The 22,774-nt window shown below is 46.7% G+C and overlaps 1 protein-coding gene across 5 annotated transcripts in view; it reads right to left on the minus strand.

Moving 5' to 3' along the window:
- Window positions 1-987: 987 nt before the first annotated feature.
- LOC138827340 (schwannomin-interacting protein 1) overlaps window positions 988-22,774 on the minus strand; it is a 476,238-nt gene continuing 454,451 nt past the window's right edge. For all 5 annotated transcript variants that reach the window (XM_070022856.1, XM_070022858.1, XM_070022857.1 and 2 more), the window contains 5 exons: window positions 10,532-10,649; window positions 9,489-9,686; window positions 8,455-8,578; window positions 5,906-5,999; window positions 988-1,666 (listed from right to left, as the gene is read on the minus strand). In XM_070022856.1, the coding sequence (XP_069878957.1) occupies window positions 1,615-1,666; window positions 5,906-5,999; window positions 8,455-8,578; window positions 9,489-9,686; window positions 10,532-10,649 (586 nt within the window). In that variant the 3' untranslated portion in view covers window positions 988-1,614. The remainder of the gene's footprint in view (window positions 1,667-5,905; window positions 6,000-8,454; window positions 8,579-9,488; window positions 9,687-10,531; window positions 10,650-22,774) is intronic.

The raw sequence follows: 22,774 nt of genomic DNA on the forward strand, positions 1-22,774 counted from the left end.
GCATGGGCAGAAAAGTCTATTAAACTCTTATCTCAAATTAAGCCAACAAAAAGCTGGAATCAAAGATAATGGCTCAAGTGGTAGAGCACCAGTGTTGAGTGAGAAAGCCAAGCTAGAGTGTGAGGCCTTGAGGTCAAGCCCCAGTACTGGCACCAAAAATCCATAATACAGAAATAGGTAAATAATATGTTGGTTATAACAAATCTCCTGATTTCTGCCCCAGTGGCAAGAGGGAAAAAGGTAGAGTAGAAGACAGGATTTGAAATGAACTGAAGACGTCTCAAAACTGAAAAAAAGGGAGAGTCACTGAAACAGAGATGATTTTCTAGAGGCAAAAAGCCAAAACAAAACAAAACAAAACAAAACCCCACTGTAGAATTTTGGTTAAACAGGGTTTGGCTGCTGATGGAACTCAGGGCTTGCCAGATATGCACAAGGCTCTTGGTTTAATACCTGTGTCGATTGCATGTCACCTGCCCAGCCCGTAGCTAATTAGACCTATTGTCTGAACTCTCTACTTATTGCGAAACAATCTATAAGTCAAATGCTTTTTGAGACCAATGACAGAAATAGCAACAACTGGCCTTAGTAACAGTGAAGGCCAGCTTTGTTCATGTGGTGAATTTGACAAAATGTAGCTTTGATAGACTATTAGGGTCTAACAAGACCAGCAGTTGTTTAAGAACATTCTAGAACATTCAAGCTTCTGGCAGTAACAGAAATGCTGGCTCTGATGTTTACTGATCTTTGACCTCCTCTCTTCTCTCCTTCTTTCCTTTCTCTCTCTCTCTCCCTGCCCACTTGTCTCCTCCTGTTCTCTCTCTCTCTCACACACACACACGCACACTTTCCCGGCAATCACCTAGAGGCACTGTTTTCCTCACTAGTAAAAGCTCCTAGGGGGTTGGGGGGGGCATTTGGTTGTATAGGGGTGAAGGGCCAGGAAACACAGCCAGTCAGTCTGTGAGTGAGCAAGAAGACATGGGATATGAAACAAAGTTTTAATCTTTATTTTACATATTTATACATAAAACTTTTAAGGAAGCCTCTGAATTCAAACATTGTTAATAGCACGTCGAGAAATGAACTTCAGATAGTCAACATTCACAAAATGTTGAAAACTGATTAAGATGGCGTCGTCAGGAGAGCTACAACGTCACGAGGCAGACGTCGGGAGAGCTACAACGTCACAAGGAGGCAGGCATGATGTCTCACGTAGCACCATCGGTTACAGATCCTTAAAACTACAGTGGAGGATGGAAGCTGTCAGCGGGAAAAATACTGCTCCAACTTAAAATCTCCAAACCCATAAAAATAAAGCTAAGACTACCCTCTCGGATTTACCACGACTCGCGATGGTGTTTAAGTACTGTACAGTTACTTGGTTTGTTTTTGTAACAATATTTTATTAAAATGCCCGATATTAAGTGGCACAAGTAAAAAAATTAAAATAAATTAAGAAGCAAAGGCCGATCACTGAACAGGAAGCTTCAGACATGACCATGACAAACACTGATATTTGTTTGTTTCTGCGTCACCTTTAGCAATGGCAATTTTTTTTAACCACAGAAGCAAAATAAATTCTAGCTCCTCCTCCTGGTGGCTGGCTTCTCTTCACTTTGCAGGCATTTTCTCTGCCATGTGCTTCTGTTGACTCTCGGCGTGCCTGTAACATACACAGACCAGTCACTGAGTGCTCAGGAAGTGGTGAGGGGCTCAAAGAGGTAGAGTGCTAGTCTTGAACAAAAAAAGCTCAGAGACAGTGCCCAGGCGCTGAGTTCAAGCCCCACGACTGACCCCTCCTTTCCCTAGCAAAAAAAAAAAAAGGAAAGAAGTTGAGTATAGGGCATTTTTTTTTTTTTTTTTGTCGGTTGTGGGGCTTGAACTCCGGGCCTGGGCACTGTCCCTCAGCTCTTCAGCTCAAGGCTAGTGCTCTACCACTTGAGTCACTGGGCCACTTCCAGTTTTCTAGTGGATTATTGGAGATAAGACTTTCCTGCCTGGGCTGGCTTTGAACTGTGATCCTCAGCTCTCAGCCTCCTGAGTAGCTAGGATGACAGGTGTGAGCCACCAGTGCCTGGCTCCAGGGCACATTTTCTATCAACAAATACTTTATATTCCAGACACTTGCCCTTGTGGAGGGGGCTTGATGGGAAGCGAAGACAGCAAGGTCTTTGTTCCCTTGAGTAACACATTCCAATGAAGAGACAAGAAAGGAACCATGGATAACAAATGGCAGAGGACAAACCGACGTGAGGGCTGGGGCAGACCTCACTGGTGCAGCCTTTACCTAGGACGTGGGGGTCTTGGGTTATATCCCAGAACTGTAAAGCAAAACCCTTTAAAAAAAATACCAACCAGGATTTGTGACGGAAGGACTAAGGGACTTGTCTAAGACACAATCTTTGTCTTAACGATGGCTCCTGACAGCTCAGTAATCTAACATGTCCTCACAGAAGCTAATGGCCCATAAGGCCTGGCCTTGGTGGGTGGAAGGACTTCCATATTGCATATGTTTTTCCTGCTCTGTTAAGGGCATATCCTTGCAATCAAGGGCAGGGCTAGGGTGTGTGGGGGGGGTGACCTCAAAGCTGGCCAGTCCGGCAGCTGGACAGCATGGACCAAGACAATGCTGACATCTGTTGAAGGCGCTCTTCCTAGAGAATGATAGCACGCGAAGGTCGCAGAATTTTAGGAAATGGCAAATTTGGCAAGAGAGAAATATCCAAGGCTGTGGTTTCTTGCTGTACTGAAGGGTTGAGGGCTTGTCTGTGTGTGCACCCTGGGTCTGGGAGTCAGAGACATCAAGTTCCACTCATTGGATTTATGCAGTGACTCAATTCGGTTGTGCAAGGAAGACAAATACCACAAACACTTTCAGAAAGAGGGAAGTAACTGCAGCAGCCTTGCCACAGAGAGCAGCCAATAAATAAATGGCTGCATTCAGCTCTCAATAAAGACTGGTCGGGGGGAGTAGTGGGGAGTGTACAAGACTTAGCTCTCCATTCCATAACAAGTTATCCCCTGTTCGTGTGTACAGGGTAGATAGCAGAGACCATTTTCATAAGGCAACTATGTGTCCACAGATTCAAATTTGCCTCAAGAAACATTCTGATTCCACTGTGGCTAATTAAGTTGCTTTACTATGCATGTACATGTACACAGGGACACATATATGAGCAACCATGTATCAAGGAATCTGCTGAGAAGGAGAGAAGAAAACACTTTGGAAAATAGAGTATTCTTTGGAGATAGACATACAAAGTTGAATTTCATTAACACTTTTAAACAAAGGAGGGAAAGGATTTCACTCCACAGGTTTCTCACCATCAACATATATGAAAAGCCTTTGTAAGATTTGCCTCAGACCATTGTTTTTATCAACAATCATACTGAGGACCTACCAGGTGCCTGGCAGGCTCGTCTGATACCCTGGACTGCAAACCTATGACGTTGGGGATAACAGCAATGAACAAAGATGGTGTCATCGGTGCTCTCAGGGAGAGTTCATGTCAAGTGAAGAGAGACTGCGGACAGACCCAACGTGGCGATGGGGCTCCATATGGGATGGGTGGGCTGTCAGGAGGATCATGAAGAAGAGGGTCCTCACTGAGCCCTGGCAGTCAAAACCTGGCTGCGTAACAGCTGTCACTGTGGATGCTCCATGGCACCCACCGTGGGAAACACAATGTGGAGTGGCTTGGGACCATTCTCCAGGGGTCAGCCCTTCAGGATAAAGCCTCCTTGGTCAGGAGTGTTGTTCTGATTTCCGTGGACGGGAGGAAGTCCCAGAGCACGATGCTCCACTCCAGGAGTAGAAGGATGTGCAGGGATGATGGCTTGAAAATAAGCTGTTTGGTGGTCTGGGAGGCTTTTTGCAGAGGAGCTTGTAAACTGCTGTTTTGCAAATTTGGGTTTGCATTAAAATCACCTGGAAGGTAAAGTCCTGAGGCCTCAGAAAAATAAATCTGCAACTCCCGAGGGTGGGGCTCAGGCATTACCGTTTCAGAAAGCTTCCTGGATGGTTCCAAGGAGCAGCCACCTGGAGACCCACTGATCTGAGTCTACAGTGGCAGGAGAAGGTAAGCAAAATTTCCCAGCAGCCCTTGCAGGCTCCATCAGCCTCCTGAGATCTCTGCTACCGAAAGGAATGTCCCTGTGTCCTCCGGTCCTCCTTAGACCTGTCACCTCTCTGCAGTAGGAGATGTCTGAGGGGGTGGGGGTACATCATATCCCAGCACCTACAGGACTGCTTCCACTTAAAGGTCCTCCTCCAACATGTGACTCCTCTTCTTCCAACCTCATGATCTTGTCTACCCTGTTTCCCATGACCATACTATCTGACAGGTGTGAAAACACACAGTGCAAACTGAAGATTAGAATACTGTGAAATGGGAGAAGCCCCTCCTCGCACCCTTCAGTAAGCAATGTCCTTCTGTTCGGAGGTGCAGAAGAGTTTATGGAAGAGTTTGGAATGTGTGTGTGTGTGTGTGTGTGTGTGTGTGTGTGTGTGTGTGTGTGTGTGTGTGTGTGTGTGTGTGTGTGTGTGTGTGTGTGTGTGTGTGTGAGAAAATCAAAGTCATATATTTTACCAATGATTTTCTGTCATCTCAATACTTCCATGCAAATACTTAGGCTAATAAAAGAGAAAGACTTGTTTCCCAGGTGCTGTAGTGCCTGAAGACACCTGTAGGTGGCACTAATATTATTTTATGTTCTATTCCAGATGCAGGTTATCCTATATATGTTCAACATAGGAGAAGGCCTATTATTTTTGTTATTATTATTTGATAAGGGATAAGCCAAAATATTTAAAATACATAAAAAGCATAATCTATAGGTCTTTAAAAAAGAGCCACACAGTATTTAATTTGCTACAAAAGCCATGGCATCATTACAACTTTACTGAGGTGAGGGTCACTACATACTTAAGCTTCTGTGGGGTGGCTCCGGATTATGTTGCCGATTTTTTTTTTTGTTGTTGTTGCTGTTGGTCATGGGGCTTGAACCTTAGGGCCTGGGCATGGTCCCTGAGCTTTTTTGCTCAAAGCTAGAGCTCTATTACTTTGAGCCACAGCACCACTTCTGGTTTTTTGGTGGTTAATTGGAGACTAGAATCTCCAATTCTCCAGCCTGGGCTGGCTCTGAACCATGATCCTCAGATCTCATCCTCCTGAGTAGTGATTATAGGCGTGAGCCACAGGTGCCTGGCTTGTGGTTGAATTCTTATGTGACCATGACCAGCTTTCTTGGGGGTGCCTTCTACTCTCTGAATAACCCTACTGGGATTAATAATTGTCTCTTGGTTTAGAGATGTCATATGGATGGTCTCAGAAAAGGAAATCTGAAATCACAGGAACAGTGGCAGTTGCATATACAGTGTGTGATGTCCATGCATGTCAAGCTTTTCCACAAGGAAAGCTAAGAAGTGGAGACGCCTAACCAGCATTAGTATGGTTTATTTGTTCTCTGAAGAGAGGTGACTGGAGCTAGACGCACTCAGAAGCTCAGGTCCTAGAGTTTCCCTGTGGAAGGAGCCATCTGGTGGCAGCAGAGCTGCTGTGAGACCCCAGGTTCCCGACCTTCCAGGCATGGTCGAGACCACCAAGAGCTGGGGCCCCTAGCACCCAGCATCACTCTGGGAACACTCCAGTATAGGATGGCTTAGGACCAGCTCCCTGGAGGACAGCCCAAGTAGACACAGACCTAAGTGATGATGTAAGAAGGTGTGAGAAGGGCTGAGATACTGAGAATTCCTCACTAGGAGAGCATGGCCGCTGATAACAAGTGCATTGGGTCAGGACTCCAGCAGGGTAAAGTCAGGCCTATCAGTGAGAGGCCAACATCCCTAGGCCTCTCGCTTCAATTTCGGCCCACCCCAGGCTTCCTTCCTTCTTTGACCCACCTGGTCAGGTCCTCGATGTCGACCAGCATGGCATCTTGCTCAGTGTGCAGCTCGTCTCGGATGAGGAGAAGCTGGACCAACTCTTCATTGAAGCCTGGGGTGAAGAAAGGAGCATTGAAAAAATAAGTGAAGCCGCATCCAATCCTATGAACATCATTGACACATCAATATGGAAAATGAACTAAGCACCACAGGAAAGACACATGAACAAATGGAGACTTCTCACACTGGTCTTTTGTAAGCCCAGGTGAAGTGATCTGTGGGAAAAACAAGGCCTGTTTGTGTGTTGGAAGAAAAGGAGTAAAGATGAAAGTATAGACTGAGCATTCTTTATCTGAAAATACATGGATTTGGAAGTCTTTCAAGTCTTAGGGTGTTTTCATAGACTGTAACTTAAAATAGGCATCCATCATCCTAAAAATCTGGAATCAAAAAGCTGGAGTTCAGAGCAGGTTAGAGTTTTGGATTTCAGACAGAGATGATCCACCCATGTTTTCAATTTCATCCATGTTACAGCGGGAAAAGCAGAAAAGTAGCAGGCTAGGAAAAGCAGGATTTTGATTGAAGAATGGGGAGTTCTACGCAGTCAGGGGTGCCCCTCAGGTGCCCACTGAGGCCCCCAGCCCCATGCCCAGCAGGGAAGGTGGGCGAGTCATGGAGAATCGGAGACTTCACTGTTCTGAGAAGAAGTAGTGTCTGAATACATTGGAAAGTTAGCTCTCTGGAAGAGTCGGATGTGTTAAGATTTTCAAATTTCTGGATAATCTTCTTTAGATACAGGAGATTAAACACAGGTAGTTGCAAACAATATACTGGGTTAATGTGACTCCTGTGTCTGACACATTTGAACAGGCAGGAGACAGTTTCTTGCTCCCCCCCCCGACCCCCAAAGAAGCTAAGAATCATAGCTGGGAGGGCTTGATAAGGGGGAGAGCTCTGGGTAGGGAAAGAAAAGAAAGTGGGGGAGGAGTAGAGAACGTTCTAGCAGTTACCTTGGAAGTGCTTCAAATGATGCATCTGTCTGTGTTTAGTTCTGATTAGTTTCCAATTTACCAAAAAGAGAACTATCACATAAATCTAACATTCCACCTGCTTTTAAAAAGATGTAATTTTGTTATATTGACCTAACTCTTCCTTAAGAATCTCTCTCTCTCTCTCTCTCTGGAAGTTGCAAGGCTTGAACTCAGGGCCTCACAAGTGTTTAGGTTTCTTGCTCACAGCTGACACTCTATCAAGTGAGCCAGGCTTCCAGTATAAAATTTTGCTGCAGATGGAATCTCTTGAACTTTTCTTCCAGGACTGGCTTCAATCTTGATCTTTAGAAATAGGTCTCCTGGGGCTGGGAAGGTGGCTCATGCATGAGGCCCTGGGTTTGATTCTTCAGCACCACATAAGCAGAAAAAGCCAGACGTGGCTCTGTAGCTAAATGGTAGAGTGCTAGTCTTGAGCTGAAAAGCTGAGGGACAGTACCCAGGCCCAGAGTTCAGGCCCAACGACCAACCAGGGGGAGGGGAGTGGAAGAAAAGAAATGGGTCTCCTGAGTAGCTAGGATTACAAATGTAAACAAACCCATGGGTGGTCTGTAGACCTAGACTTTTAAATAGTGGTAAAGTATCAGAGAGCCTTTCCTAATTCTTGACTGAATAACAATCATAGCAATTAAATCCCAATGAAAATAGTTGAGATTGTTTTTAAAAAGACCTGTAAAGCGAGAATGATTTCTTAGTGAAAAGCCTCTCTTCCTTTGGACTCCATCGGCATCAGCTCACTGTAAGACCAGACACTCTAGTGAGTGTTACTCACACTCACTCTGGACACTTCTGTTAGAGGTCCTTCTTTATTCTGGGGGAAAAGCCCATACTCTGACACCCTGTAATTTTCACATATTAGTAATGCGCAATTTCACCACATAGAAGTCCACAAAATAAGTCTTGTTTGACTGACGATAACTAACACAAATGTGTATACAACACAAGTAAAATAGAAGGCATAAATTACACAAGTGACTGGTACCTACTGACCTATATTCTAGAAGCAGATGTTGTGAGTTAAATACCTATACTGTGTTAGGAGTAAGAGAATTAAGACAAATGAGAAGGATCCCTAACCAGGGTTAATCTAGCAAAGTTGTTAAAACTTCTGACATTTTTACAGTCAAGAAAACAAACCAAGATCACAGAGATAATCTTAGCTATTCAGGAGGGTGAGACACAGACTCTTTATCTGCAAACAAAAAACCTGGAACTGAAGGTGTGGCTCAAGTGGTAGAGCACCCAGCTTGATTGAAAAACACAAGCAAGAGCTCAAGGCCCTGAGTTCAAGCCCTAGTACTGGCAAAACCAGACAGGCAAACAAATGAAACAAGACAAGCTGGTGATTCTCTTCCTGTCCTTGCAAACAGACAGGCATAATGTGGTCAAAGTGTCTCAGGAAGGAACAGAATGAAGGGAGACTGCAGCCCTGCCACCCCTACCACCCCTCTCCAGCCCCGCCAGCTTGTCCTTCCCACCCATTCCCCCCCCCCCCGCCCTGCCCAGCTCTTCACTCACTTTCTATCTGGGAGTGGAGGTCATTGACGATCACTTGTAGCTGCCCAATCGTCATGCCTCTCAGGTCCGTGGGCTTTAAACTTCTTTTCATCAAGCATTCACTTATATGAGGCATGTGCGGCAGCTGAGGGCACAGGGGAGAAGCGGAGATGTGCATGGAATCGCAAATACCCGGAACACAAGATGTGGTTTTCCCTCATTCACCCATTCCAATTCAGGTTCTCTCTCTAAAATCTCTTCCAGCCTTAGGCCTTCAACCTTCTCAACAAGGAAGTGGTGTATATATAGTATACACCACAACCTGCTTCCTTCCCAACACGGGGCCCATCGATACATCATGTTGGCCAATAATACCCTTTTCACAAATGCTATACTACTTGCATCAAAGGCTTTTTGATGTTTGGTTGTTTTTTTTTTTTAAACACAAATGTATTACCCAGGAGCATAGGTAACACCAATAGTGACATGGATAGAAGTGATCGCATCTGATACAACCTAACGTATACCAGGCTATGGCACTGTGCAATGTGCTTTAAACACTGTGTCATCAACTCCTCACAATCACCCTCTGGCATCTGGTAGATGAAAAAAGTGAGACTTAAGTCATTCTCCCAGAATCACACAACATGATCGAAGGCCCAGTGAGACTTAACTCCAAAGTCTAGGACTCTCACTCTGCTCGGCTGTCCCATGAAAGGCTAGAAGGAGAATTTCAGGGACAGCCGGTTTGCCGCAATTGGTAGGTTCATAAACCCAGACTGGCTTAAGTGGTTTTATTCCTAAAACAGCCAAAATTGTCTTCCAGAAACAGAATGGACCCGAATTCAGAGAGTGCTTTTGTGGTATCTATTGCTAACTTATCTTTCAGGGCTACAGCAAGAAGGAAAAGGAAACAAAATTATTTCTCAACAACAGTGCTTTTGACAAACTGCCTTGGAGAAACCCAAGTTTGCACAACTGTGGGAGAGGATTGGGACAGCCTGTGCCATCTGCAGGCAGAGACACTGGCCAGCGCCGCAGCCTTGGGTGCTTACGAGATCAGCGACAGGAGACTTTTTCCTGTTCTGTTTTTCTACTTCGACTTGCATTTTGGCCATGGGTTTGGCCATGGCCAGAGCCATCTTGGCTTCGGCTTGCAACTTCTTTTGCCTTGTGAGGAAGTCCATGTCATCCAGAGATTCCGATTCCTCTTCAGTGGTGTCTCTATCGGAATAGGAAGAGCTCTGTTTGCTCTGTGAAGGAAGAGAGAAAAAGCCTGAGCTTTCCCATCCATTTGGTGATGGACTATGGCATCCCGTGGCCGCTCTCCATCACTCAAGTAATGGATGAAAGGTTTTAGCTTACATAGAAAGAACACTGTAATTAAAAATGGAGACAATATTAACTAACACTGGACCCAGAGCAAGGTGCTGTGTTGGGAACTGAGAGCAGCTAGGATGTCAGGTGTCTAATGACATTCTGGTGCTGCTCTGCCTCAGTCACCAACACAGTTTCTGACTGGTGATCCTTGGTAAGAAAAGAGACCTTAGAGAGAGGAAAAAAACCAGTCAGGCAACAAGCACCCCTCATTCTTCAGATACCTTCTGTAAGACGTGAAAAAGAGGCTGGAGGCATGGCTCAATGACAGAGTGACAGCCATAAGCAAGAAAGCCAAACACTTTATTTATTGTACTTTACATTTATAATTTTCCCACCTTAGACTCATGAGTGTTGGGATTACAGGTGTGTGCCATCACGCCTGGTTTCCCTTCACACACACACACACACACACACACACACACACACACACACACACACACACACACACACAATCTGATTTCTCTTTTAGTTTAATATGAAAGTATATCCCTATTGCATCAGGACATTGATGATTTTTCAATCATGCTCAGTTTCTACAAGCATGGAGGGGTGTGTGTGTGTGTGTGTGTGTGTGTGTGTGTGTGTGTCCAGTACCAGGACTTGAACTCAGGTCTTACTTTCTCACTCAGTGCTGATGCTCTATCATTGGAGCCACACCTCCCCTTTCCAAGCATGCAAGAAAGCACACAGACCCTTGACTGCGAGCTGGAGGACTTACCATGGGGGACAATGGGGTGTCCAGGCTGGTCTCAGTTTTGCTGTCATCGGCATCACTGTCCTTGTCACTGCCACTGTCATTCACAAAACAGATCTGCAAGTTCATCCCGCTCTGGAGGCTGCATGGAAACACAGGACGCTCATTGGCTATTTGCTAGCAGTCATAGCCAATGACGATCTGTTAGCAGAAAGCTGTTCCCATGTTCTTCACACCCATCAGCTGGTGAGTGACCACTATTACTTTCCATTTCTAAATTATAACTTTTGTTAGAGGATGCTTTGCTATCCTATTAGTTTTTATTTTCCCCACATCGATTTCATATTTAGTAAAAAAACAAAGGCCAGATATTGCAGTACACAGCTCAATACAAAACACATAGTTGGTGTGCAATAAAAATGCTAGGAAACATTTGTCAATGACGATAACCCGTGTCTTTGGCTAAGGAATGTTTCCTGGGTTCATCCAGGGCCCCCATTCTTGGAGGGACAATGCCGAGAGGGTTGCTAGATCCGGAATGTCAAGGTCACGGCTTTCTGAAGAAAGGCTTCTTTTTTCCCCGAGTAGAACAGCCTCACCTGAAAGAGGCCTTTGTGCAAGGCAGGAACCCAAAAACGCCAGTGGATGAGACTCACTTTTTTTCTCCCTGAGAAACACATTACAGACTCACCTTGAATAAATGCAAGGAAAGTCAACAGCCGTCAGAAAGGTTCTGTGAGGCAGCAAGGCAGCAAGGGTCTGCAGCCCGCAGCTTCCCACACAGAGCTACAAAATGGCGGCCTTCCTTCCCAGTTGTTGGGGGCTCGTGAGAGAGTCACTGTGTGGTGAACCCAGGACGGAGGCTCTGGGGATGTGGTCACCTAAAGGAGACCAGGTGGCCTCCATCCTGCACCGCCAGGCTGCAGGTCTGGCCCAGGCCTGGCCTTCTCTTGAAGGGGAACACGTTTCAGCACGATTTGATAATAAAGAAGCCCTTTCCTAGCTGATGATGGAAAAGTGGAAGGGTGGGTGAACACAACTGTACTATTCAAGGCACCCACGTGAAAATGAAGCCAGGGTGGGATGGGGGATGGGTGAGTTGAGAGAGATGGGGGGTGGGACCATGGAAGGGTGTGGTGACGCTGATCAAGATGCCATGCGCTCATAAACCCATGTGGTGAACTGAAGCCTCTCTGGACAACGACTTGGAAGATCATTAAAACTTTTTTTTTTGGAAAAAAAGTACTTTTCTAGCATCTGTAGTAGCCCCGGTCTCAGTGTAAGCTCTTTGTAGAGAAAGAGAAGGCAGAAGGAGAGCCCTAAGCAAAAAAGCCACCAAAGGAAGTTGATCTCAGATAGACTGAGGACAGAGGCCATGGAATTTACTGTGGTGACACTGTTACCACAGGGAGAAAGGCAAAGAGAAACTTATCTGCTGGGGCTCCGGTGCCTCACATGTCTGGAATCCTATCTACTCAGGAGGCTGAGATCTGAGGATCACAGTTGGAAGCCAGCCCAGGCAAAAAGAGCTCATGAGTCCCCAATGAACCACCAAAAAGCTGGAGGTGGTGCTGTGGCTCAGGTGGTAGAGTGCTAGCCTTGAGCTGAGGAGCTCAGGGACAGAGCTGCTTGACCTTCTTGGGCTCAAGCCCTGGGACTGGCACAAAAACAAAGACAACCCCTCCGTACCCCGCTCCCCCCCCAAAAAAAACCCCCAAAACGTATTTGACCTCTGTGTTTGGTTTTTTAAAATTCCACTTTGCTGACATTTCCAGAGGTTTAAAATGCTTCTTTCATGGAAATCAATATAGAACCCTAAGAAAAATCTAAAACAAGCTCCACAATTATTATGGGTACGTGCTGCCACCTATAGTTAAGTTCTGTAATTACAGCGTCACCTAATCCTTCAGAAAATGTAGCTTCCAAGTCCAGCACTAATCCCTCCATACTCTCACAACAACCGCAAGGAGGGCCCTGCACAGGCCAGCGGGGTGACTGGCAGCAGATTCCCAGTGATCAGCTTGAGTAGTTGATGTTAGTGAACTTCCGTCACAAATCCTCTCTTCATTCTCCAAGTACAAGTTCTACAGAGCTCAGTTTCCCCATCTGTACAATGGGATGAATAGCAAACACCTTTGTTTAGTAGAGATTATTATAAGGGCTCCTTCAGAGGCTGGCAGAGGGCAGGTGCTCTGTATATATTAGCAATCTTCCTTTCTCTACTACCTGGAAGTCTGGGCAAAGGAAGAGGGACCCTAAAAGTCACTTCTCCTAATCATCTATGGCCTTGTCACAGCAATCCCAGCCATAAGGTCAGCCTGGCAGGGCCCTCCATTGGTCCTTAGCTGTTACATTAGCACACATGTTGTTCTTCTGTGTTGGGATTCACTTTCTTTTGAACATCCTTTTCTGGAATTTGTTTTTTTTTCCTGTAGCACTCTAATGAATATTTAGGTTTTCTTTTGACTTAATAAGGTTTAAGGGGGCTGGGAAGGTGGCTCAGTGGTAGAGCGCTTGCCTTGCATGCCTGAGGCCCTGGGTTCGATTCCTCAGCACCACATAAGCAAAAAGAAAAAAGCCGGAAGTGGCACTGTGGCTCAAGTGGTAGAGCGCTAGCCTTGAGCTGAAGAGCTGAGGGACAGCGCCCAGGCCCAGAGTTCAGGCCCCACGGCCAGACCCCCCAAAAAAAATAAGGTTTAAGAAATTCTAATACCTGAAATCAGTCTACAAAAGCAAGGCAAACCCACTTTTAATAATACAACTCAAGCACTCTGGTTTGAGTGATGATAAAAAACAAAACTTTGTAAATTAAAAAGATACACAAATGAAGGCTAACTTAGCCTAACTCTGAAATTATGGAGTCTTTGTTCTCTAATTGGAAAAAGTCTTGTAAAGATGCATCTGGTCACTGGACATACAGTTGATAAAAATAGGGGAAAAAACCCTACAATATTCTGCCTCAACCTCCTCTTCAGGAAAGAGTGATGCAGACTCCAGTCCCTCAACCTGTACCACACTGAGTTTCTAACTCAGGAAAGGCAAAGGGAAAGGCTTAGTAGTTGGGATGAAATGGAAGATAAATAAATAACTAAGTCTCAGGTAGAGATCCAGAAAATCTCCTTAGAGCCACATTATCACCTCTGGAGGGGTCTTGTAATTCCTCCCTGCAGTAATTGCTGAGGTTATGGTGGGAAAAGGGACAGGTCTGACATCCCAGCCAGGGGTTCAGAGGAGATTTCAGCAAAGACGTCTTAAACGGGCTTGGGTTTTAAGAAGGATTTGTTTGCCCTCAGCCGTTAAGCAGGTTTTCCAGGGGAGACAGCTCTGGGCAGAGCTCAGCTCCACGGTTCTCAGGCAACAGTCTGACCGGGGTCCACTGGGACAGAAAATGCCTGTCCCAGGCTCTTCTCACTCGGCCCTGCTCCCTCCTGAAGACTGAGATCATACTGCAGTATAATTTTACCACTCACATGTAACCAGTCTTGTGAAATTCAGGCTAGGGGGTGGGGGTGGGGGTGTTAATTTGCCCAGATCTCACAAGCACCATCTGAGTAAAGGCAAAACAAGAATCCTATCTTACTAATTCCAGATATCACTTTGAGGTATCTAATGTGGGGATTGTATTTTGCACAGCACCGCGTACACAAGTCTGTGAGTCTGCCCCCCCCCCCCCCCCCCGCCCAAAGGTCTAGGTTATGTTGGAAGCCTTCTTTCCCTTCTGCGCTGTTTTATAAACTAAAACCAACAGTGCCGCCCCAAGCAATGCACAGGGATGTAGGTCTGCAAAGAGATGAAGTCTTCTTGTCATCTGGAGATAAACAGAGGTAGGAGACAGCGGCTGATGGGTCCACTAGCCTGGTGTGGAGCTGTGCGCACTGGTGGAGCGGCTGTTCAGCAGACCTGTCTGCTTAGCAATTACTGTTACTAGAAAACAGCTGGGCCGACTTCCAGCCGCCATTAACCGGAATGATTACCAAATCACGCAGGGGGCTAAGGATGGCTGGGGATGAAAAGCTTTTTACCTACTAAGCGGAGCCTATGATTTGGTATAAAGACAGCACTTCTCCTGGCGTGGTGGTGCAGCTCTGTAATCCCAGCCCTCAGGAGGTGGAGGGAGGAGGATTGTGAATCTGAAGCCAGCCTGGCTGATACAGCGAGAGTCTGTCTCAAAAATCCAAGAGCTGGGGATGTAGTTCAGTGGTCAGAACACTTGCCTAGCATGTGCAAGGCCTTTTGGGGGCTGATCCCAGAAATCATCAACTATTTATTTAACACTCCTTTCAAGATACAGGGACAAAAATGGGGTTATTCCTGACCAAAAACAATGTCATGGTCCTCCAGTTTGCTGGTGGCAGAGGACAGCGGCCTCGTCAGTCCGGCCTCTGGCAAGAGTCTTTGTTGATGAGACAAAGGACCAGTGTGAGGCTGTCCCTGAACCCTCCACTGGGTCCTGCTTTCTGACTTTAGAAAGGAGAACCTCCTAGCACCAGCGTGGACCACCAGCATCAATGAATCACTATTTGATTCTCTGGTAAGATTTTACGCACACGTAGGCACACGTGCGCATGACTATTAGCTCGGCTGAACTGCTGAATTAAATTTCAGTTGTATAGGATGTCTGCGAAGGTCTCTCCCTGTGTCATCTGGTCACCTGTGGACAGTGGATGGGGTAAGCTTACCCAGGGAGGTTCAGAGACACCCCAAGCGGGCCACCTCGGTAGCCTTTCTAATGGATCCCAGGGCTCCATGCCCTGGTGTGCACACTTGTGGCAGTTAAGTACACAGTAAAGGGTTACCAAGGCTGGACTCCTGATTGTTTAATCCAATGGCGCCTCCCCAGACTATTCTTCTCGTATATTTTTTTTTAATCTGTGGAATAGGTTATTTAAAATAACCTATTTTGCTTTTTTTTTGGGGGGGGGGGTTCCGGTCGTGGGGCCTGAACCCTGGGCCTGGGCGCTGTCCCTCAGCTCTTCAGCTCAAGGCTAGTGTTCTATCACTTGAGCCACCGTGCCACTTCTGGCTTTTTTCATTTTGCTTATGGTGGTGCTGAGGAATCGAACCCAGGGCCTCACGCATGCAAGGCAAGCGCTCTACCACTGAGCCACCTTCCCAGCCCCCCAGACTATTCTTAATTTTAGCTTTTGTTGGATTAGATCCTCGGTGTCCATCATTGTACTTTGGAAGTTGCTTGTAACACCAGGGCAAGTATATAGATTTCCTTAGAAAACAGAGCGAGAGAGCTTCCCATAGATGCCCACAGAAGTCACACGTGCGGCGTGCATGATGTGCCTGCAACCCGCATGGCTGGTTAGCCATTGGCCACGCTACGCCATTTATTGCCCTATTTTCTCAACTAGTTGGTGGCCAAGCCATTAAAATATATGACTTCCACTTATTTTAATGGGTCATTGGTGCATTATTCAAAGGCTTATACATAATAAATAGTTCCATATTTTTTTATGCTATATCTTGTTCTGTTTTGTGAGAATTTCAAGGGCGACAGAGTGTGAATGAATTACCCCAGGTCAAGTGCAGACATGGTTCGTTTTTCTGGAATTCCTTCATGGAGAAAGAAGGGAGGAACACTGAGGTTTGGGTAAGGTTTAGCTGCAGAGTGCATAGAATGGTCTCTACAGAATGTATCCAGGGAAGCCAAATGATGAATTAATGGTAGGAGACTTTACATCCCACCAATTCCGCCTCTTCCCTTTCTGTTCTCCCTGGTTGTTCCATGCTGATGTTTGGCCTGAGTTTCAGAAATGCCTGTGCTTCTTTAAAGTAAATGAATAGAAGGAAAGCCAGGTTTTGGTGTCCCAGTGTTGGTTTTATGATGAATAATGATGCTCTATGGTCTTTTATTTTAGTGGGGTTGTGTGAATGTGCTTTTGCTGAGGGACATGTAGGGCAGTCAAGTAACTGATCAGACTTTGAGGAAGCATGCTCCTTGCAGCTCAGCTACAAGTCCTGAAGGCTCAACACACACCATTACCTAGGAGAACTGGAAGTGACATTTTATAACTCTGTGAGGTAGAGGAAAGGCTGTTCAACTGTTTGTGCGTTTCCTCAGTGATCATGCAACACCGGCCCTGTGTGATCCTGGAGCAGCGCGGAGGGCTGTGTTGTAGTAGCTGCTGCCCCTTCTGCCCATGGCTCACAGTTTGCTACAGACCCCATGACCCTCTATTGGCCCTATCTGGGCTCTTCACTCAGTTATGTCTCTTCTTGACTCCTAAAGGCCATCAGGTTATGGTTCATGACCTTCCACTCCCAGTTTGTAAATGTATGGAGTAGCTGAATCAGGAACAAGTCTCAAGTCCTCTAACAGGTACCAAGTACTTGAAACATAAATCTAGTCACAATAAATAAATTGACAATCAAACTGATTTACAATACATAAATAAGACACCATGGGTGGGAAACTCGGAAAGCACTCAGAGGTGACTCCCTGTCTTACACTCGAGAACACCAACACTGGGTTGCAGAGATTCATAAAGAAAGGTGCTAAGGAAGATGAGCGGAGGAGCAGAGAGCTGCAGCACAGAGGTGGTGTGGGTGAAATGGGGTTCAGGGACACGAATGCAGGAAGGGCAGGAACGCCACTCCCTAGCAGGTATAATGTCCAGAGACGTGACGGGGCGTTTGTGTGTTTGCTGAGATACTGTGGATACCCAAGAAGTCAGAGAAGGCATCGCTCAAGACAGCTGGGCTAACTGTCCCTCTCAGCCCCACACCTCTTCTAAGGCCGCTCTGGATCATTCCAACTGTGCATGCTCAGACGATGGCTCCCAGGCACCTCACACCTCATGGGCACAGAACTTCCCCACCCCACCGGCTCGCACAGCTCACAGAAAGGGGGACTAGCCCTGGCTGGCTTTCTTTGGAGAAGGATGGGCCGTGTCCTAACCGGGTCTCTGTAGAGCTATAAATACTGCATTCCTCAGACAGCTGCTGGTTCTCATTCTGCATCAGTGTCCATTTCCCTCACTAATGACCACTTTCATGTAATTGAATTTGGAATTACAGGATCTTAATGTTGGGAAAATGCATTTTCAACAGAAATATTCTCCAGCGTGAATGAAAGAGCAGAGCAGGCTTCCTCTGCTGGGGGAAGCGGGGGAGGGGAGGAAAGGGGAGGGAAGCAGCCATTTCTCTTTAGAGGCCAGCTGTGGTCCGCTTTCACCCTAATTAAGGCCAGATGATTTTCACGCAGTCTATACTCTGGAGAGTTACCATAGTTTTGGGAATCTACTGTGTGCCAGGCCCTTTATGTAGCCTACCTCTGCCCCTCAGATACACAGGAAGGAAGGAAGGGCAACTCTGTCCACAATCTCTGAACAGGCTCAGAAGGCAAACTGTCCTGGACCACAAAACTGGTACAGGGCACTTTAAGAAGGTACTTAGAAGATTGAGAGGAAGGGGTGTGGCTCAAGGAACACCTGTTCCTTAAGTTCAAACCCCAGGACTGCTAGGAGAAAAACTACCAACAAAGAAGAACGGATGAATTCAGAATGGAGGGGGGAAAAAGACAGTTAAAAAAAAAGAAAGAAAAACAAAATAAAACCAAGATGAAACAAAAAAGATGAAGTATATCTTATGGTAAAATACATGACATGCTATTTTGCAGCTAGTAAAATCACACACAAAGGAAGACCGGGGAAATGGATGGATGCTCCTGATAGGGCAGGGACAGTAGCTACTGTCTGATTTCAATTTTCTGAATACAAATGTGAAGGTAAATGAGTGGGAAAACGGTAGAGGCATACCTAAACCCTGTGTAGGGAGATATCCAGTTGACTTTAGATTGTTTGTCTCCCAGTTCTGTGGTCACGGGTGGGTGGGTGTGGGCATTTGGCAAGCCTTAAGAAGGGAAAAGAGGAGATAAGGGAGAGGTGTCGGGGAAGAGGCAAGTGGGTTAGGTACTGACAGCTGGAGAGGGCGGCTGCCAGTCTGACTCAGACCTCCTCTGTGCAGAGCGTGACTCACAGATGAGCCGGGCTGAGCTCTTGTGTGGCAGGCTGCTGCCGGCAGTGGGAGCCCCGTGGGCAGTGAGCGTTTCTTCTAAGCGAACAGTTCTGGGGATGGACTTGCATTTATCTGATGCCCTTTCCCGACTCCGTCCCATCCCCCCCCTCCATCCTATACCTCCCAGGATCTGCAGTAAAGGGCAGACACTGACGTAATGGAGAGAGATTTAACTGTTTGTGGTTTCAAAGCTAGCCTGCCTGTTCATTCTTCTCAGCTTAAGAGTGTTATGTCGGGGATTGAACTCAGGGTTTCCCCAGGCCAAACATTCTTCCTACCACGGAGGTATTTACATTCCCAGCCCCTAAATGAAACGTTTAATTCAAACTATTTTACTCTTTTCAACATTGAAGCACTGCTTTTTTTTTTTTAAACTACTTTCACTCTTTGTTTAAAAATATTCTGAGAGCTGGGCCACTAGTAGCTCATGGCTGTACTCCTAGCTACTTGGGAGTCTGAGATTGAGGAGATCGTAGGTCCAGGCCAACCTGGTCAGAAAAGTCCATGTGACCTTCTTAACCCCTACCTGGGTATGGTGTCATCTCAGCTACATGGGATGCAAGAATGGGTAGATCATGATTCCAGGCCTGACAGAGAGACTTTAAGTCCACTCAGGAAGTTGGATGCAGTGTGCCGGTGATCACAGTGATGTTGGAGAGGCTAGAGTAGGAGGCATGGCTAAACACAAGAGAAATGGAAAACAGTTCTGGGGGCATGGCTCAATGGTACAAGGCCCTGAGTTCAAACCCCAGGAACCAGAGAAGAAAACAAAAATTTATTTTGGGGCTGATACGTAGGCTTGCCTCCAAAATAAACTTTCTCTAAAGAAAAAATATCCTCTTTCATGATTTACTTTCTACCCACTGAATTCTAAGTAGTAATTCGAACGAATGAGCTGGATCTCCTGAGTTGCATGGCCACTCAGTTTTTGTCATCTTTAAGATGGGGTGTACCGGGGCCTGTGGTTCACACCTGTAATCCTAGCTACTCAAGAGGCTGAGAACTGAGGAACATGGTTCAGAAGCCAGCCCGGGCAGACAAATTCTTGAGACTCTTATCTCCAATTAACCAACAAAAAATTGGCCTTGCCTCTCGAGGGGCAGAGCGCTAGCCATGTGCAGAAGACCGGGTTGGGAGTTTGAGGCCAAGTCTGAGTTCACGCCCTAGTACCATCATGCATACACGCACACACGGGCGGGGAGGTACCCCATGGCTGCCCTTCCCCAGGCTGCTGGTGGCCCGAGTGCACACGGGCCTGCGCCCTGTCACCTGCTGAGCTCTCCCCAAGGGGCTGCAGCTGCTTGCTTTCCGTGGGGTCACCACACCTGCAGGGGGGGACCTGAGTCATAGAGCCCCGGGGGGCCGGTGCATTTCACCTCGTCTTCCTTTGCCCGGGCAGTTTCCCGTGTTCTTCACCTGACCTCTCCACGGTCATCCCCGGATGTCGGCACAATTATCACCCCACTGGACAAATGCAGAAACCGAGATCCTAAGACCCTCGGGCTCCTGGGACCCTGCCCCAGCCCAGGCCGCACCGCCTCCTCGCGAGTTCTTCCGTGAGCCCTGGGCCATGCTGCTGCGGAGATGCGCGGAAGGAACGGAGCATGCGCACCAGGCCACACAGCCTCCCAGACCCGGGCCATGCTGCTGCTGAGACGCGCGGAAGGAACGGAGCATGCGCACCAGCCCGCACCGCCTCCCTCCTGAGCGCTTCCGTGAGACCGGGGCCACGCTGCTGCGGAGATGCGCGGAAGGAACGGAGCATGCGCACCAGGCCGCACTGCCTTCTGAGCACTTCCGTAAGACCCGGGCCATGCAGCTGCGAAGATGCACGGGAGGAACAGAGCATGTGCACCAGGCCGCACTGCCTCCCTCCCGAGTTCTTCCGTGAGACCTGGGGCATGCTGCTGCGGCTGCGGGAGGAACAGAGCATGCGCACCAGGCCACACCGCCTCCTGAGTTCTTCCGTGAGACCTGGGGCATGCTGGGGCGGAGATGCCGAGGGAGGAACAGGGCATGCGCACATGTCATCTCTCCAGCCGCCTAGCCAAAGGTAAACCCAGGAGCAGTGATGATCTGTGATGGGAAAAACAGGCAGCTTGCAAGAATGGGGCGCTGGGAGCAGAAGACATGGTGTTTTCAATGACAGTCTCTGATGTCTTTTAAGACCTTGGATCCATAATGCGCCTAAAACAACACTACAAATTAAGGCCGTCGAATCGCTCCTCTCCTCCCCTCGCGGTGGTTAGCTGCCACCATGGAAGATTGCTATACCCGCCGGAAAAATGTCCGATGGGTGCCGCAAGTGCATGTGATGGGCTGGGGTGAGAGCCATCGGAGGAGCAGGGCAAGGTCCACCAGCCCGGGCTGGCCTCGCATGCCCGGGCCCCGGGGCTGCCTCACCCAGTCCCATGGGCGGAGCGGGCCAGGCGCCCAAGCTGCAGGGATGGATGAAGTCATGATGGCTTGTCAAGGACGAGGCGCCAGCGAAGAACGATTCCTCGAAGCTCTTTTAATTAAACATTGAGCCGTCCACGAGGCCGTTTTTTAAATATGAAATGTAGCCCTGTGGCCTCCATCCTTTTTGCAATGGCTCAGGCAATTGAATTCTCATTGATGATAAAAAAAAAAAATTCATAAGACAGGGTACAGCTGGTTATGCCTCCAGCAAGATGTCAAATTCAGCTTACACAAAATTAATTGCCCCTAATTAAAGCGGGGTCACTGGCGATACTGTAAAACAAAGCTATTTATTAGACAAAGAAAACTTCACAAATACCGATTTGCTTTTCTTTCAGGTCGGTGAAGGGGAAGAATTGCTCACATAATTGAATTTGTTTTGCCATTTTAATCTTGGTCCTTCTCCAAAGATCCCTTTTAAAAACTCTCCTTACTTTTGAAATTGCATAATAAAGATAGGTTTCTCCGTATACTACCCAATGACTTCCAAAAGCATAAAAAAAAATCATGAATTACAATTTTGCAATGACATATACTTGGAAACACTGATACTGAAAGTTTTCTGAATGAATTTTTAGTTCACATACAGGAGATTAACATGGGCGTCGTAAAGATACATTGAATGTGACAAATAGGTTGCTTTTGTGGGCCTCTATTATTCCAGGAAAGATGCGACAAACATTGAATCTCATTGCACTGTAACAGGTCAACCCCTTTCCCTGCCATTGCATTTATTTCTTCCAGGAAATTATGCAAAAACGATTCCTGTTAAAGGCAGAAGGGTGATTCACATTCTTGGCAAAATGATGCTGGTTTGACCTGCGTACAGATGCTCAGTCTCAATCACAAAGCCACCATGAATCTGTTTAAATTCTGTGTTCTCCAACTGGAAAAACAACTTCCTGGTCTGTGGCGGCCCCCACTCGGGACTTCCTGTCCCATCCCAAGAGGAGTCTGGAGCCTACTCTTCGTCTTCTTTCTCTTCCCCATCAATCCAGTATATGGGCTTTGGAGGCGGGTAGGGGAGCTAGGAAGGCTAAGAGAAGCAAACAGCTCACTGATGGTTATTCAAGCCAGCTGCTCCAACCTTGTGTGGGGCCTTCTGCTTTTTCATAAAGCTTACAATGCTGGAGAGCAGGTGGGAACTCGTCCTCCATCATGCCATTCAGTGCAAACTTTATGAACAACACTGAGTTTGACTGCGTTTATACTTATGTATGTAAATAAAATTTATGTATGTAAATAAAATTTAGGAAGAGAGGGAGAAGCATGGGAAATTTTCTCCATAATGTGAGACTAGGTTGTAATGTCTGAATTGAAAGAATTCCTAGATGTCGGATACTAAGAACCATTCTGTTTCATCTTGTAGCAGCAAAAACAGCTCCTATTCCCTAAATAACACTAAGCTATAAAACCAAGATGTGAAATAGAGGGCTTACTGATAATTTGGCCAATGAAAAAAATTTATGGAAAGGTATTATACTAGTGATAAAGGAAACTCTGGGTGTGGTGATATATACCTCTATTTCTAGCACTTGGGAGACTGATGAAAGAGGATTGTTGGTTCAAGACCAGCCTGGGCTACATAACAAGACTTGTTCAAGTAAGAAAGAGAAAGAGAAAGGGAGAGGCAGAAGGAGAGGGAGAGAGGGAAAGGGAGAGGGAAGGGAGGGGTAGAAGGGAAAAGAAGAAGGTAAAGGAGGGAGAAATGTTTTTCTTTTCAACAACATAGCTAAACCTAGTATTTTTTAGCCCTATTATTCTAAAACCAAGTAACTAAAA

The sequence above is a fragment of the Dipodomys merriami genome, unplaced genomic scaffold (genome assembly GCF_024711535.1).
Source record: "Dipodomys merriami isolate MVZ:Mamm:240054 unplaced genomic scaffold, mDipMer1.0.p SCAF_154, whole genome shotgun sequence".
Classification (NCBI taxonomy): domain Eukaryota; kingdom Metazoa; phylum Chordata; class Mammalia; order Rodentia; family Heteromyidae; genus Dipodomys; species Dipodomys merriami.